This window comes from Dermacentor silvarum, chromosome 2 (genome assembly GCF_013339745.2).
Source record: "Dermacentor silvarum isolate Dsil-2018 chromosome 2, BIME_Dsil_1.4, whole genome shotgun sequence".
In the NCBI taxonomy this organism is placed as follows: domain Eukaryota; kingdom Metazoa; phylum Arthropoda; class Arachnida; order Ixodida; family Ixodidae; genus Dermacentor; species Dermacentor silvarum.
The window spans coordinates 169,939,645-169,957,535 of NC_051155.1; the positions used below are offsets into that span (position 1 = coordinate 169,939,645).

The 17,891-nt window shown below is 47.5% G+C and overlaps 1 protein-coding gene across 1 annotated transcript in view; it reads right to left on the bottom strand.

Annotated features, from left to right (window-relative positions):
* Positions 1-8,044, bottom strand: part of LOC119442094 (guanine nucleotide exchange factor DBS-like) — a 128,663-nt gene extending 120,619 nt beyond the window's left edge. The window contains 1 exon segment of the mRNA XM_049661885.1: positions 7,160-8,044. Coding sequence (XP_049517842.1) covers positions 7,160-7,202 — 43 coding nt within the window. The 5' untranslated portion in view covers positions 7,203-8,044.
* Between the last annotated feature and the right edge of the window lie 9,847 nt (positions 8,045-17,891).

Genomic DNA, 17,891 nt, shown 5'->3' on the forward strand with positions numbered 1-17,891 from the left:
GACCGGGCTCTGCTTGGTTAATTCCCTTATGACTTTTCTCTCTCTCTTATTTACTGGTAGCTTTAACTTTGACGATCCCAGAAAAGAGAGCACTTGTCCTCGCCGCGCATGTTCGTTCTTTTGCTTGTTTCGTGTTTTTTGTTACTGATTTATTTTATTTCTTTAGCATTAAGATTCTGTTAGCAAAAATGTTCAACTAACTCACCCACCAGCAGGTTCTATACTGGGGGTGCGTTTCGTTCGCGGCTAGCCTAGGAAACTGTGTGGGGCCTGGAAGAACGAACATAGTTCATGTTTGGTGGTAGAGATACAAGCTGCAGGAACGAGCGCAGCATTTCATGCCTCATAAACACCAGCTTGCCACAACGAAACCGGGAACAAGCGACTCCCGACGACCACTGAAATTGCCACGCAGGTCTGACAACCGGCTTGCGCTTGGCGTTCTTTCTGCCCCATCGCCGCGCACGGCCAACGCGGGGCAAAGGGGGGCGGTTCCTGCGCGCGTCTTTTGCCCACGGAGCATAATACGACAGTTCCACAATTGGCCGAGGGAAATGGATGTCCTAGGAAATACGAGCTGTCTAATTTACACGTCTAGATGGGCTTCCTAAAGACTGCAGCAGGGGAGCGCTTGACTCGGCAGCGTCTTGGGTAGCGCGTGTGAATAGGGGCCACAAAGAGCCACACAATGACACCCGCCGGCTGCAAGCGTCGAGCTTCCTGTTGAGGAAGCCATTCTTGGAAGCAGGGGGGGTCATAAGCACTTAAAGAGGCAAGGGTCAAGCGCGACCCGCCGGTTTGGGAGGAACGGGCCGACTCGAGCCGTTCGCCGTCCAGCGCAGAGTTAAACCTCTGTCCGGGTGCTAACAGGACCGCGAGAAAAGCGGGCGCAGCGTTAGTGAAGCGGCAGGACGGCCGACGAATCGCGAGCCAATCTTTGCATGTTTCCACATGTCGGATCACGTCCAGTGGCTCGGGCTACTTGTAAAAAGGTCGTCCGCATGAGGAGCGAAATAAACGTTCAGCGTTGCCAGGATAGGTCTAAGCGAGCAACAAAACTTCCTTTGATTTGTTTTTTTGTTGTTGGCACGCAATTTCGGTTTATTCAGCGTGTTGTGACAACTTTTTGGTGACGCTTAGACGCGCTGCGGAACTCTTCAAAGAAGTTTGCTGCTGGGCTGGTGAAAGTGGCATTCAGAACAAAACCGCGCACATTAACTAGACAATAAAAGGAGATAAACATTTTTTTTATAAAACTTTATATTTCAGCCTGTACTTCTCTAGCTTTTTCCCCTTTAAGTTTCATCCTAACCTTCACGACTTTCTTTAGTTCATTTTCAACAACAGAACTTCAGTGGCTCAGTTGATATGGTATTCTGATTCCGAGAACGAGGAAAAATAAATTGTATTAGTTCCAATGGAGCTACAGGGCCCCAGTCCGGGCCTCTTTCGGGCTGCGCCGGCCTCGTTTCCATGAGAGCGGAATGTAAAAACAATTGTGAATTTGGATTCGGGCGCAGATTAAGGAAGCTTAGTCGATCAAAATTAATCCGCTGTGAGCCCTCTACTGCGGCACCTTTAGCTCTCGAGTAAGTTTTGGTACGTTAACACACATCAATTTTACATCAGCCAATGAGGCAGCAAGTCTTGCCACATGAAACTTATGCAGACAATCAACATTCTTCGCAAACTTTCGATCCTTCCTTCGCATAGAAAAAATATAACTGAACCAGCACGCCATGAAATAGTGCACTGTAGTCCAAATGGAACACACATGCAACTGCGCGAGTGTGTGTATCTAAGGACAATTATTGCGCGACCCATCTCGCCCTCTATTCTTTTTACCAGAGACCGCTTACCTAATACAAAAAACGAAACAGGATATAAGCTCGAAGTGCAGAAGCCGGAGTTAAAAAGGAAGCAGTTTAATATGCTTCACAATTTGCTGAAAGAGGTTCAAACAAAACAAGGATTCAGGCCAAATGTTCTGCAATCTTCTTATCAAGGCACCAAGTCGATAAGCGAGTTTGTTATCAACAGTTGCCATGGCGTTATTACTTGTGTGCAGTAGCTGTCGTTATCGGCAACCTCGAGTGCCCGCAATAACGGGCCGCCGTTTCAGTTCTTACCGGTGAGCTTGCGAAACAGACAAGTGGCAAATGATATCTCCTTCCTGAAAGTTCGACGGCGCTTTTCTTTCATTTCTATCAGCCATTTGATTTAATTTGATTTGATTAACTATGCTCACTTCTTAAACTCCGCACATGTACACGGTCACTGTGAATGCTGTAGGTGCATACGACGTCTGCGGAGTGTTTTTCATGCGAGGACACGCGCTAACAACTTCGAATGAAGCCAGGCGTAACGGCGGCGCGATGCAGAGTTCGAGACGACCTTGTCCTTCTCAGTGGGCGCACTGAGACAGATGCACTCTTACCCCCCCCCCCCCCCCCCCCCCCCGACAAACGACTTCCTTTTTCAACGACGCCCCCACAACTGTACCATTACGTTTCGCAATAACCTGGCATTGGAGCGGTTAGCTATATGCGAGAAATGCTCCGATGCTAAATACTGGGCACGGAACAACGTAGAAGGTGCTGTTTCGCGGAGGGACTCGTGTACTTGCGTTCGCACGGCAGCGCTTCCGATTGGCGGAAGCACGAGCTTCGCTTGCGCTTAATAGATCTATTAATAGAGCAACTTAATGCGCCTAATAGAGCGACATTAAAGTAACACGGAGCTCTTGATTGGGCGATGCACCAGCGGTAACTGTAAATCCAGAGCGACATTACTGTAAAACAGCGAACACACAAAGGCAAACTTTATTTCTGGCACTGAAATAATGAAATATAGCTTTTTCTTTCAATTTTTCCCCACAGTCCCTCCTTAGCGCGAACCACCATTGTGTAGTGCGTGCGATGACGTGAATCATGATTTACGTTCATGCAGATGCTTGTGGCCTTCATGATCTACTGTGAAAGATCATTTAAATTTGTGTGGAAGATTCCCAGAGCTTCACCATGCATACTTGAACCTTGCAGTAGCGCTGGCATAACGCATCGCACGCAACAAGAGTGCTCTTACGCTACGTTCACGTGAATCCGATCAAGTTGGGTCGAGTTAATAGTCGGGCCGAAATTTGGTCGTCAGGATTCGTGTAAACGCTAGCGTGTCAAGCCAAAGGAGCGTCGAGGCGAATTCTGTCAACCCGCCAACAAGGAGTGCGTTGAGTCATCCAACCCGCTTGGCAAGATGTACGTGAAAGCCGTCGGATCGGGACGGGACGGGTCGGCTCTACTTCCGACTCGACCCGTTCCGCGCCGCGTTCGTGTAAGCGAAGCTATAGTCTTCCACCGGAACACTGGCTTCCGATCCGATGCTCAAGTTAGCTCTTATGTCGTGTGCGTGTGTAGTATGTATGAACTGGAAATTTCATGCATCACCCTAGTCAACTGGCGTACAGCATGCTGTAGTCAAACATCTCCAGTACCCCATTAAATAACATCTCTTCCTCAAACTTCTAAGCCACTCTTTCGAAGGCCGTTGTACGTTCGGCATTAAAATCATTCAGTCGAAGTACAGCAGGACAGACCACGGAAAATAAAAAAGAAGGACACAGGTAAGAGGCTCGTGAAGCAGCGCAGGTGTTCTCGCCCCCGAGGGAGCCCCCGCACATGCGGCCGCATCCCACACGTGGCCGCCAAGGCGCTCGAATCGCTGCTTCGCGCGCCCGGCGCGCTCTTTTCTTATCCGGCTCCCACCCACACAATTCGTGGCCGAAAGTTATACGCGCGTCCGACACACACTGGCACCCTGTGGTAGACGACGTCGGAGGCTACAGGCTCGGACAGGAAAAGTGTCTTCCGTTTAGCAACGCCTCGAAAAGAGCATTTCCCTTCGGAGTTTCCTAGCCTGGTTTTGCGCTCTTTGCTTATCCTCCACCATTTCTTTCAATTGCTCCCCGAGGCTATATCTCAGCTTATTCGCTGCAGTAGTGCAGGACCTCCTTTATACGAGAAAAGCTTATACGCGTCAACAGTTCTGCGTTAGTGCCTATACGCGTTTTTTACTAGAGTTCAAAAAGTAAAAATGAAAAGGAACTAAATCGGATTGAAAGGGAAGTGTTAAAAGTTGCTCACTTCGTTCTTGGCGGCTTTCGACGGACGTTCGCTGTTATTCTAGTTTATTTTAGAGGAGCAGGCGCAAAGAGGAAGTGGTCGGAAGCTATCTCGAAATGCTGAGAGTTATCTCAACTGTATATACATCTTTAAAAGATGGTTGAACATATAGCAATTCTTCAGAAGCTGAAACTCTGGTGCGGACAGGCGAGTACGCACGGAGAACAAAGCTGGACTTTGTTTTCTTTTTTCCTTCGTCCCACATATTTCAATTTACGCTGTGACAGGATGCAATAAGAACCGTCAAAGGTAACTTACGCAACTGGTTCCGTGCACTGTCACGCCCGCAGAGCAATATCTTTCTCAAACTTGTCTAGGAGCCGCTGCCTTTAAAAACAGTCGAGGCTAGATCCTAATGTGAAACTGTCGCCATTAGTGTCGTTAAGTCTACGGGTAACCCATCCCGACACATCTGCGACTATTATGTGCTTTGACAATTTGACAACAATTCTTGTAGAACTGTACACAGGCGTCCTTATTCTTGTGTGAGGAGAAATACTTTCTCGCAGAGAATCGCCTGGAAATGGACACTGTTGTATTTATCCAACTATACTTTGAGCCAACCGAGCAGCTACCGTTCTCTTACGTATTGATAGCTTTCACGTGACGTCACGCACCCACCTTATCACCGTTTTGGGGCACCAACATGGCGACTACGAGCACTTCAGTCCAATCGATCTTACTGAAAGCTTTCACGTGACGTTACCGACCCAGCTTATCGTGTTGGTGCACCAACATGGTGGCTACAATGACGTCAGTGCAAGCCATCTATTCCAAGGGCCGTAGCGCGCCGGTCGAGTGGTCTATAGACCAAACTGTGGACGTTTCTTTTGTAAAGCCGTGCGTCCGGTTTCGTATAGACCGGCGAGACGAAAAACAACTGTCCAGCACGGTTCTACTTTTCGGTGTTCAGGGCCCCAAAAGAGCTTGCCCCTGATTTTCACGTCTTCACATTTCACTCCATACGGTTTCACATTGTGGAGAAGCCGCGACATATATATGTTGCCAATATTTCTAATACCACAATCAGCCAATTAATATGTGCTGATACAATTTCTCAGCTATGCACGGCTGCCGCTGCTGCACGGCTGCCGCTGTAGCGCCTGGGGGTAAGTACCCAAGTGCGACAAGCATGAAATTTAAAGGAGACGTTTCGGCTTGCTTTCGGGCGTTATAAGTTTTGGCATTTGCCGCATGCGCTTGCCCCAACACACTTAAGCAGATAAGAGCTGAACGTATCACTCAATCCTCTTAGGTCGCTTCAAGGAAAATTGGACTAGCGCTCGAACTAACAATAACGCTACAGTCGACCTCGGTCTGCTTAGCCATCCGTGTCGAAATGGAGGTACAACGCGTCCAGTGTATTGTGGAAAACGTACGATGTTAACCGCTCGGCAGACGTTTTCTGCATGCGCCAGGCACAGCTTTTCTTTCCCCTCTCTCTCTTTTCAAGAGTGTGCGATCGAAGAAATGACTCGGCAGACAAATTATGTCGGACCGTTGCATGGGCATCTGCTTCAGGCATTTGCAGTGTTAGGAAACCTAATGACATACGCGGCTGCTTACACAGATTTGACGAATCAAATAACATTTTGCGCCTAGTGTATAACTGACTAAACACAACTTTGTTACCGTCTTTTTTTTTTTTTTTCATTAGTGAAGATAAGATTGTTAAGTTTTTTTTTTTTTTTTTTTTTTTTTTTTTTTTTTTTTTTTTTTCATGGTAAGCTGTTATGAGCTTAGGCGCGATCGTTCGTGTCGTCCTGCTTTTCCACGTCTTATGACACGTGAAAGTAGGCAGACGACTAGACACATTGAATTGAAACTGCAGAAGTCGATAATACCGTGTTTACAAATGGCCAGAGCCCTAAAAAGACATGTACTGATATCCTCAAGACTAATTGATTACCAATGTTGCAAAAAATCTTAGCGCAAGGTGGACGCGGTAATCTCAATGTTTCTGAGCGCTCTCGTGTAAAGTTCAGGCTTCGGTAATATTTGTGCAGACACAAGCGTCAGCTAAATATTACATCCGTAAATATTTGCGCGCTTTTAGAGGTTCGCTCTTAGCTGACGGCGATCTTAATTTCAGCCTACAATGTAGGTATTTTCTCTCGACTTTCTGAGAAGCTTCTCGTGATACCGGTGTCACTGAACAAGGATTCAGTAGAGAAGTCGTAGTAGCGTCAAGACGTTCGTTTTGAATTGGGCATTGACCCAATTTTCTGCTCGACATACTTTTTACCTGACCACCAAACGGGACTGCGTCAGACTTTAGACTATTCGCTTAACAAGACGCGGGCAGCATAACAGTACCGCACACTGCTGGCGCTCATTTCGAAGCGCCCGCGTCGCGGTTTCAGATGTCGCCACGGGAACCAAACACGCGCACGCACCCCTCGGCATAGCAGGTATACCGTTATATTGAGGACGATCGGGTGACCTCGAAAGGGAAACCGTGCAGGCCGCAGCAACGCCGCAGGTCTGTTTCAGGCGCAACTGAGCAGCAAAACTGCAAGGTCGATAAGGAACTCCACGAAAGATATCGATGTGAGAGCGACCGAGATATAAGTTGGACGAGTCGAACGCGATAAACTATTGATCTCCGTGGAAGCAAGCGAGCGAACGAACGAAACGGGGCTGGGACACGCCTCCCCCGTACGGTGTCGCGAGGCACGCATGCGAAAGCCGCAGATGCCGGCTCCCTGCATGCGCTATAAAACCGCGGGCGCCAAACAGCTGTCGTCGACGCGTCAGTTTTGACTGACCTTTCTGAACTTTCGACGCAGTGAATCATTAATTTCCATCGGAAGAAACCGTTCGCATAATGCCGCTGTCAACGGCTTCCGCGCGCGACGCGCAGTGCAGCAGCTACCAGTTGTTTCGTCCGCGATGTTACTTGTCTCACGTCATGGCAACGGTAACCCAAATAAAACAGCGGTGTTTTCGCTATAGGAGAGGAAAAAATAAGTGACACTCACTGGTGCCGAGCAGCGATCCGAGCTTCTTGAAGAGCACTTTCATGCCCGTGCGAAACCGAGTCACAGAGCGCGACTGTCGTTGGTGGTAGTTGGTCACCGGTCTCCGGACGCCTTCCAGCCTTCTTCCACGTAATCGAAAGCTTGCCGATGAATCTGGCCGCGTCGTCCGCTGTTAGAAGCAGCGCTTCGACCGGATCGTGGTATGCACGCAGTCACGTTTACATGATTCTACGTCGAACACGCGCACAGTGCAGGGTGACGCCCCCCAGAGCTCGTGTAAAGAAGCACCGCTTTTTTTTTCTTGCCGTCGGTCAGCGCGCCGGACGGAGGGACGCGCACAAGCCGGCCCACCAACGACCGAGCGCAGTCGCCGACGCGGCAAAAGCCGGTTTTCGCGAAAGAGCGGCAGCGGCAACAACAGCAACAATAAAACACTATACCTGCCGCCAGGTGAACGACGGATGTGACGTCATGCGTACGGGCCACGTCCATTACGCGCTGCGAAGGGAGGCGTCGCTTGACTTCGCGCTTGATCTGCTGCCGCTGCTGCTGCTGTTTTTTGGTTGCTTTGATACTGGCCGTTGTTGGCGGTGGGCCGTGCGAGATACATCTGCATTGAGATGCGGCGCAAGGCTGCCCCCCGAATCACGTCGGCCTGTACCTTCTGGCTTCCGCCGGCCGTTGTCCTACGCGTGCTCTGTTAATTGTGGGTATCTTTCAAATTTGGACCTCGACAGTCGACACCCATTGAACTACCCTCCACCCCTTGTTTCGGTCTTCCCGCTCAACAACAGCGAAAGAGCAGAAAGAAAAAAAAAAGGACAACGAGAAAAGTACGGAGGAGATAGAGAAAGGGAAGCGCTCGATTTCTTCTACCTTCATTTGTTAGTTTCTATCAACGATCTGGAGAGAAAGCAAGCACGCCTGACCGGAAGTTTCTTGACGGGGTGACGTAATGCGGGAAGAATTCCGCCGCTTCACAGAGTTTCACGGTGGCGTGTGAGACTGGTCTGCATAAACACGCGGAAGAATCGCTCATTATGTGAAATAAGAGGAGCCTTCATGCGTCGTCAGTATCTGCGCGTTGATGACGATAAGCGTGCAGTAACTAAGCGAACCGTTTTCGAGAATAGACGCTGAAACATTGAGATTCACCCCCGCACGCACACAAAAAGAAAAAGAAGAGACTGAACACAGAAGAGTGCGCGGCAGGCAATCTGCCCCCAATAAACTATTACCGTCTCATAGTCATATTCCAGTGGTGTGCGCTATGTGGTCGCGAGAACGAAGTATGCTGTGCTTTTTTTTTTTTTTTTTTTTTTTTTTTTTTTTTTTTTGTCGGCTAGACGTTATTTCGCTTGCACTGAAGTCTCGATTAACACGATAGAAGAAGGGCCGAAAAGGTGAACCCATTGCCACGATTTCTTTTTTGTTGTTGTTCCAGCCTCGTCAAGGTACCGCGGCCGCCACCAATAGACGACTCCTAAACTAGACGTTGCAGCAACAACGCACCTCACTTATTTATTTACTCGATCAGGTTGTTTCTCATACGAGGGTGTTTGTGCTACGTATCCATTGAAGCTAATACTTTCATCGTACTGGGCATGGTACTACACTCTCTCTCTAAAAAAGCTCGCTTCCGCTTACTGGTTCGTTCACTCTCGCGACCGACCACGTGATCTCCGATAACGAACACGCTTGCTAAATCGGCACTGACCTGTTGCATGCATGGACATTCCTGCACGGCCGTCCTCGTCCTCCAGGTCGCAGCGTACACACATACACGCGCACTCGATCAGCGGGCGACCGATTTCCACAGGCAAGAAGCGCGACTCTGCACTCGGCGCGACGCACCTGCGAGCAAGTGCGCTCTGAGGTCGCGGGCGTTCCTGCTACGCTGACAGACTTGTCTCGCCACGCCGAGCTGGGGGAGACGGTGCATAGGTGGGGGAGGTATAAAAAAATAGGTAGCAGCGGATTTCCGCCGCTACTCACCGGCCGTGTCGTGATCGGCCGCGTTCATAGAAAAACAGCGCCGTATGGCTCCGACTCCCGAATCGATGGTGGAGAGTGAGAAATGGTTGCTGACGAATAGCTGTTTGGCGACGTGGAAGGAGGAGCAGCGAATTAAAGGCATCCGAGGAATAGCGCGCGACTGGCGCCCGTCCAAGCGCCCTACTAAAGGGCTGAAATGCGCCACGTGTATGCGGCGATTGTGCGGAACGCTTTGTATACGCTTTAGCAAGAGCAGAAGCGAAAGGTGACGGGGACTCTCTTCGGGACGAGTGAAGGCGCGCGAAACAAGCCCTGGAGCGAGGAGGGGCCCGGTGAAAAACCGCATGCGAGGATGACCCCTTCTCCCCTCCTGGAACGGAAGCACGGCTGCACCGACTGAAGGGCAGATCGGACCGAGAGCGAAGAAAGAAGACCTTTTGTTTACCGGTACTCTTCTGAATATAGTTAATTGTTACCTTCGTTACAAGCAATTTCTCGCTGTGGTATAGAAGCTGCATAAACAGGGATATAGTGCCTCCGAAAGGCTCGCCAATGTTTCGATAGTAGACCTATCTTTGTCAAAGGAGGCCGTGTCATCCCCGGCTGGTTAGATTTAACGGGTTAGTAGGGTGACGTCACGTGCGGTCGTTGCCGGCGGCGGCTGGCTGTAAAGTAAAGATTGAAAAGAAAACGAGTGCTGTCATTTGGCGTTTCTGCGTATTGTTGCGGAAAGGATGCTGTTTGAAGACGAGGGGAAGAGAGCGGAGGAGGAAGGAGGTGGCTGGAGAGAAAAGAAAAAAAGATGGAGAGATCGGGTCGGGGGATTGTTGACGAAGGGATGGGGAGCCTTCAGAGAATTGGATGGAAACCGTAGGTGTCGTAGGCGGCGTGCATTTGTGGTTTTAGAAGAATGGTCCCGTCAGCCGTTCAGTGCGGAAGTAACCCGAGGTATATGAGTTGAAGAAATGACCTGAGTGGCCGAGCTGAACAGTGAGCCGGGAAAAATGCTCGTGTAATTTCTAAGTGTCTACGACAACACAATTTCCAACCCCTTTGGAGGAGGTCATGGATTCGGTCTTCAAGAGCACGGCCGTTCGATCAAAATGTACCTTGTACGTTTTGGTCCATGGAGCGGCCGTGTCAGAACACTATTCAGAGCAGCGCGTTATTACGGTTCAGACTTTCTAAAGCTCAACAACGAATTCTGGGGTTCTAAATGACGTCAGTGCTGCTTAATGCGAGTGCGCGCGATAATTTTACATGTAGGTGATCTCAGACGGGTACGCAGATTACACAGACAGTGACGGAGATCTAGTGAAATAAGACACGGCGCAGACTAAACGTGCCAATGCACCGAAATGCCTGTGGATCTGGAATCTACACGGACTATTTTGTGCTAGCGGTTTTGATTTGAGTCTCGCTTCAAGGACCACGAAAGACAGAGTAGACGGCAAGGTGATATCAGAAGGACCTCGCACTGCCCTGAGGAATCGGCTGAACGTCAGTCTATTATCAGCGAAGAAATCGCATTTGGAGAGATAGGCACTGCAGGCGAGGCGTTAAAACAAGCGCCTGCTGCGCACAGGAAAGTTGATGTTTCGTTAATTTTATTTAAATTACTTGTCATGACTACCACAAACTTGTAGGAAAGAATTGTTGGACCAGTATCCAAAAAGCGACTGACTCTACAGTTTCTTTATTATCTTGGTTATATCTTCATTTATTAACTGATGATAGCACGATCGAGAAAAATGGAGACTCAGATCCAGGAGGGTAGACTCAGCAACCGAACGGGGTTAAGGAGAAGAATAATAAGAAGGTACAGAAAGAGCATAGGCTATTGAAAAAGCAGTTGTTCAAACGTGACCAATAATAAACCCACTGCATCTATAGGCGCTACAGATACAGGTTCTCTTCAGTGCCTTTGTGTTTAACAAACAGTGCTATTTCGACCGTAGCTATAGCGTATACCTATAGCGGTAACAGTGCGCGGTGCGAAGAGCGGCTCCTCATTCACAGATACCTGCAGCGGGGCGCGCGCCGCAATAGATTGAGCGAGCGATTCAGGCAATTCAGGGCCTCAAAGAGAGAAGCCTCAAACGTTCAAGAAATGGCTTGCACCCGGCCGCGAACGAACGAAAGAAAGAAAGAAAGAAAGAAAGAAAGAAAGAAAGAAGAAAGAAAGAAAGAAAGAAAGAAAGAAAGAAAGAAAGAAAGAAAGCGATCACCCGTTTCCGCAGCCGGCGAAGCTGCCAGCTGACGGCGCGCGCATATATTGTTCCCGCTGCGGCGCAGTGCCAGCCAAGCAGCATCAAGTTCGCGCCGACGGAAATTCCGGCTAGCTTCGAGAGCGCTGAAATGGGGGAGGGGAGCGTTACCGACAGCGCTAACCGTGCAACGGGATCTAGCCGCTTAGCGCTAAACTCCGGTTTAAAGAACGGAGCTTCCCTCTCTCGCTCTATCAATATATATAGAAGTAAGTGGACGGAAAACCGGAACGCCGAAGAACGTGTAGAGCTGACGCCTTTCGGAACTCGAAAAGCTCGTCAGCTGTGCCAAAAGAGCTCCTTCGAGGAGTGCATTGACATCTCGACGAGCAGTGCGCACTCGAGTGAGCGTTACCGCAATCAGTTTAAGTTGTTTAAGAACAATGAGACCAACATTCGAGTTTTTCGCTGTTTGTGCAAAATGCAAGGAAATACGTACACGTAAATGAAAGCCAAATTTAAGAAATACAATCACTCAGACGACAGCATGCGATCGGCATGCAGCCTATAGGCTACAATGAATTAAAAGCGTGGTAATTTGAATAAGTATAAGTGACCGATGGGCTTGCGGAGAGATATACTAAAAATGGTGTTCTGTCCCGTCGACATAGCAACCTCAGCAGATTACAGAAGGCATGGTACGTTTCAACAGCGTGTAGTACGTACTATTTATGGCGATTTAACTACGCGTCCTATCTGTCGCAGAAGCCATTTCACAGGCGAAATCTCTCGCGGGCAGACCGGACGTATATAAAGCCTTGTTTCGATTGTGGTTTTTCGCGAGACCATGCTGATGGTATAGGTTGAGACGTGCAGTTCACTACCTGGACTTCGAGAGGACTCTATATATGCTCAAGAGATGAATCGGTACCAGAGAGTACAGCTGCGCCACCTGGCCTTATAGCTAATCATAAAGAGAATTTAGTGCTGGGTAGTCCTTCACGTGGCAGTAACTACTCGATCAATATCCTAATTTCGTTTAATGTGTCTCACACCCCGATTAAGGATGCTTACTTGGAGTGGGCGTACTCTCTTGAAAACTGCCAGAACTCTAGGAAATAGTGTTATAAATAAGAACACCAGTCATTTCTGCAAAATCTGGTGCATTCACTCAATCGAACTAAACGTATCATCAAGAACAGTGATAAAAAACGCGTGAAGTTGTTGAGGCTTCTCACATAAAAGGCAGCATGAAAAGTGTGCATCCGAACCGTATATTTATTTGCAACGTTGTGAGATACGGGTGCTCGTTGATTTATTCCACGATATATTCTAATTACATACGCGCGCAGGTGTTTTCTCTTTCTTCTTTTTTTTTTGTGAGTCTAAGTTCCTGTTATTAAACTTCAATTATCAGACAGCGCTTGTCCCTTGTCCCTCTCTTACATAAAGATATATATATATATATATATATATATATATATATATATATATATGTGTGTGTGTGTGTGTGTGTGTGTGTGTGTGTGTGTGTGTGTGTGTGTGTGTGTGTGTGTGTGTGTGTGTGTGTGTGTGTGTGTGTGTGTGTGCGTGCTGTCGTTTTCCGCACTGATATCAAGTATGCCTAGCACATCCTTCACTTTCATACAGTAGAAAACAACAGGAACGCGGTAACAGGCCGACGTCAGCTGGTAGACTTAGGTGGACATCTGTCAGTGGTTTATCATCTGAGTAATGTGTACTGAGCCTTCTGGTGAAAGGCCTTCTGGCTAGCTCAGAGAAGTTCACGATGGACTTTCGCCTTTCTTGATCTTACACACCCGCTCGTCGTACACTGAAGCAAAAGCCAAGAATGCGCTTACGTATTCGGCATCTTGACGAGGTTGTTACGAATTCCATCAATTCTCAATGTGGCATCGCCTCCGCGTGGACGCCACTCCACGTTCGGTAGCTGATGAGGCTGCACATAGATAGATTGGTTGCGAACACCGACTAGAAGCTGGATGACAGCACCTTCCCGGCATAGGTCGCGCGTACTGCTCTTCGCTGCAGCGCAGGCGCGGGCAAGAATATGTGGTACGATAATAAATAATTGAGTCGCAGCTCTCTTTGCACTTTACTTTAGGCGTTTCCAATCGCATTTCTCTATCCTCCAGGAGTTCCCGTGTCCTCTCACGGAGTACTTTAAGCTATGATTATCCTGTGTTCGCGACACGTTAATATTTCTTGCTATTCCCCCTGCCCCAAGAATTATTTGTTTTTGTATCACTTTAGTATTTGTGATATCTTGCTGTTTTTTTTGGTTTTTTTTTACCTGCTTAAGTTTTTATTTTCTCTCACTTAAATTATTTAAGAGCATGGTATAGGCGTAGTGGCTCCTTCCGTTTGCAGTTGATAGACTGCTCATTCCGATTGGTCTCTTCATGTCTGTCGTTTACACTGCTCAAAGATAATCATAATAGTAATAGTAATCTCTGACTTGACACGTGGCATTATACTTTGAATCAGCATTCACAAACTTTATCACGCTGCACAAACGCGGGGGGTACCTTGATTTCAGATAAAGACGATCAGACCTGTAGTTTTCTGGCAACCTATATTTTACGCAAATTCCTAATTGACAATTTGCTCAAAGATAGGTAATGTCAATGACCTGCCAAGAGGCAGAAACTGGAAAACACATCTCACGTCACCGAGGAAGATTGGAAAGACGCTTATAGCGTGAAAGAGTTCAGGCAGAAAATTATATCAAGTGTCCGCAGTACTTATAAAAGCGAAAAGCACATGAGGAAATGAATGGAATTGGTCTGTCGCACAAGCTAACACCGCCCGAATAACTTTGTAACAGATCCAACTGCTAAAAATAATTGGAGGAACACGAATTAAATGTCCTTATTGTTCTTTAAAATATTCACACTGAGAAGTCATTGCATAAAGCGTTAAAACCTGCAGCGGGACGCTACAGCAGATATATTAAACATCGGTGGGCTTAAAAAGAGCTGAGAATCGCTCTATAAACGTTGCAAAGTAAAATATTAGGCATCATGTTGAGCATAAAAAAAACAAGACAACAGCACGTATTATGTGTTCAAAGAGGGTACGTTGTTACAGCTGAGAATAGGTTGAAGTGCAATTACGCGAGTAGTCTATAGCGTGGACAGCAGAGCTGATTACGTGTGGTTTATTATAGAGTACGAAAATGGCTGCCAAAAGGAAAGAAACATGCTTCTATGAAAGCAGAGAAATAGATAATTAAACGGAGGGAAGGGATTACGAAATTTGTGTCGGCTTGTGCAGTGAAGGGGTAACGAGAGCTGAGATAATATGGCCCAAGTGGAGTTGCGCGAGTCCTGCACAGCATGTACCAGTAGAACAGATTGCCGCTAGCCTAGTAGCGTACTATAATGGCTTCCAAAAGAATAACAAACATGTTACACCTTAGAACTAAAAGGGAGTCAAGTGATTTCGAAATCTGTGCGTGTAGGGCCGGCGTACGGGGAAAAGGTAACAGGATACATTTGCAACACACCTTTGTCCTCCACTATAGACTTAATTGCGCTGATGACGGTGTGGGCCTGATAACATTTCGTACTAACTGCTGAAAGTAATTAAATGCCCGGCGACGCGTTGGCTCCACAAATTTCCATCACGCCTCCACTCATCGCTCCAGCGTGAAAACATTGGCTAACTTTGTCACATGTTGCAACTGAAAGCTGCGACTGTGACAGAGGGCGTTTTCACTGACGACGCGTGTTGAAAGGTGTCTCGAGTTTCGAATGCACGCACAGGGTACCGTACACTGAATCGCGAAAACAAGCACGCGCATCGGCTGGAACTCGTGAAAAGTTGAAAAGTACAGAACAGTCAAAGCACGAAAACGTTTGCGTCCGAAACATCATATTTACCTTATCTGAATGACACTCGCTTCATAGATCTTGTCAGTACTGCTTATAGACTGCACCCTCGGAGAAACCAAACTCACTCGTGCAGTTCGGAGAAATACCTCTGAATGCCATCATCACAGAAACAGAAAATAAATACATTTAAGATGATTATAGCTAAATAAAATACAGTTTTCTTTCTTTGCGTTTACTGCAAAGGACTGCCCTATTACACTTGTTATTTTTTTCCTCTCGTCATTATGACGATACGACTGTTTCTGTGCTTTTTATGTTACGCTTACACATGTTTGAATTAATGTGCAATTAACGTTTTTCTTGTCTTTAGAACTTTCCTTGTTCTATGACTTTTCATTACCTTACCAAGAAATGTTATCCGCCGTGGTCGCTTAGTGGTTATGGTGTTTGGCTGCTAAGCACAAGATGGCGGCATGAGATCCCGCTCACGGCGGCCGCATTTTGATGGGGGCGAAGTGCAGAAAACAAACGTGTACTAGGTTTAGGTGCACGTTAAAGAACCCAAGGTTGTCCAAATTAATCCGGGGTCCCCCGCTACGGCGTGCCTCATAATCAGATGTTGGTTTTGGCACATAAAGCCCCATAATGTCATTTACAAAAAAAAAATTCTGAAGGAACATATACATTATTGATGTATTTGATCGCGTGCGTCCACTCCTGTACAGGCCTCAGGATGCCTGCACTATTTGTAAATAAAACAAATAAAAACAAGCTCGACCCTTAGGACCCATCCCCTCGCTCCATTTCCGAAATTTACACGAAAGAAAGATCCTGCCTGGTAAACAAGCGCGCTTGCACAATTCATTACGTTCACGAAAAGCAGCAAGAGACGCCTAATCCAAAGTAGTGTTCCGCGCGTTTTCCCATCAATCCCAAACTGGGAAAACAAAACATCCGCCCTTCAGTTGTTTTTCTTCTTACATTGCGCAAAGCGCGCATAACCAGAGCAAAAAGGCTTCTCGAACAGCGGCATGCAACATCGCGGAATGTGCAAGCGCAGCTTTCCGCATCCCTCTCCCAGCTCCCAACCACCGCGCACCCTCCGAGAATGAAGCCGGCACTCGCACAGCACTTGCCGCTGTACGCGAACGATGCGGGCGCCAATATATATATATATATATATATATATATATATATATATATATATATATATATATATAGATTCACACGCGGTTCGATCGCAGTAACCTGAGCAGCGGGCAGCCCATATAGATACATAAGCCTGACCTGCATGCATCTGCCTGCGCTGTAGCGGTCTTCATTCTCGCGCTTCGCGACCAAGTCAACAGAGGAAGTCGACAGAGTTACGGCTGGAAGGAGACGCCGCGAGCGAGGCACACGAAGCTGCACTTTGTTCCGTGTGTCTGCGTGGAGTCAATATTGAGCCCGAAAGCGACATCAGCGCGAAAGAAAGTAGCAATAAAGCGAGTAATGCAGCCGTGGTGCAAAGCATTTTCGGATGGGAATTTTTGGGATATGTTAATTATAAAGAGCTGTACGGACTTCCGAATGGGCAAGTAAAACTGGGGAAAGCGAACAAGCGGATAAAGTGCCCACTGCTAACACTAAGGTTTAAAAAAAAAACTTTAAGGCAGGAACCATGCTTGGTAATATCTATGTCATCGAAGCAATTTTGAAAAAAGATGCTTCGACTAAAAATATTACGATAGTACGATGACGACAACGTTATGACGACGATGGCATGTTGACGATGGCATGACAACAGAGGAAGGACGAAGGTGTATTTTTGTATAACATGAAAGCGAGAGCCCTTGTGATGCGTTGCGACTGCAATTAGCACCCCCGACGATCACCCAGCGCTAGCCGGTGGCGCAAAAGGGCCGGCCGCACTTTTAAAATTAAAATCTGGGTTTTTTTAGGTGCCAATACCACGATATGATTATATGAGGCACGCCATATAGTGGGGTATTCCATATTAATTGTGACCACTTGAGGTTCTTTAATGTGCCCCCAATGACCGGTCCATTTTCTCCATTCCGCCCCCATCGGCCCGGCCCTGATTTGAACTCTGAGCCCTGGCTTAGCAGCGTAACACCAAAGCCAAACCACCACCACCGGTGGATAGGCCGAAACGACGCCAAAGTGATTGCATTATTATTGGTCTTGATCTGGTCCGTTCCCTTAAAATACGTTTTGCCCACGCTATCTATAATGCGAACCCGAAAGCACTCGTGACATTACTCGGGACATTTCCGGGGACATTTTTCATGCGTACTCGTGCCTACTTACTCGTGACATTTCTTTTTATCGTTTATTGTACAACTGATTTTAATTACTACGTCGTCAAAAGCAGCGATCTCAATTATAATGTGACTAAAGTTCTTACCTTTATTTTCATTTCAATGAAAAGGAAAGAAAAACAAATGAAGCGTTTTACGTGTATTCTGCGCAGTGCATACACACACCAGGCAGAAAAGAAAAACAAAGGGGGAAACAAACAGGAGCTATGCTGTTTCTCGTTGCTGCTGCGTTGTCGCTGCAAATTCGTAGCTCGCCGAGTGGCCCTTTCGCCGGCCACCGCCTGTTTGAATAAGGCGTAATGGCCCAGGACACTCGCGCTTCCCACGTGCAGAGATTAGTACGAATTGCGCG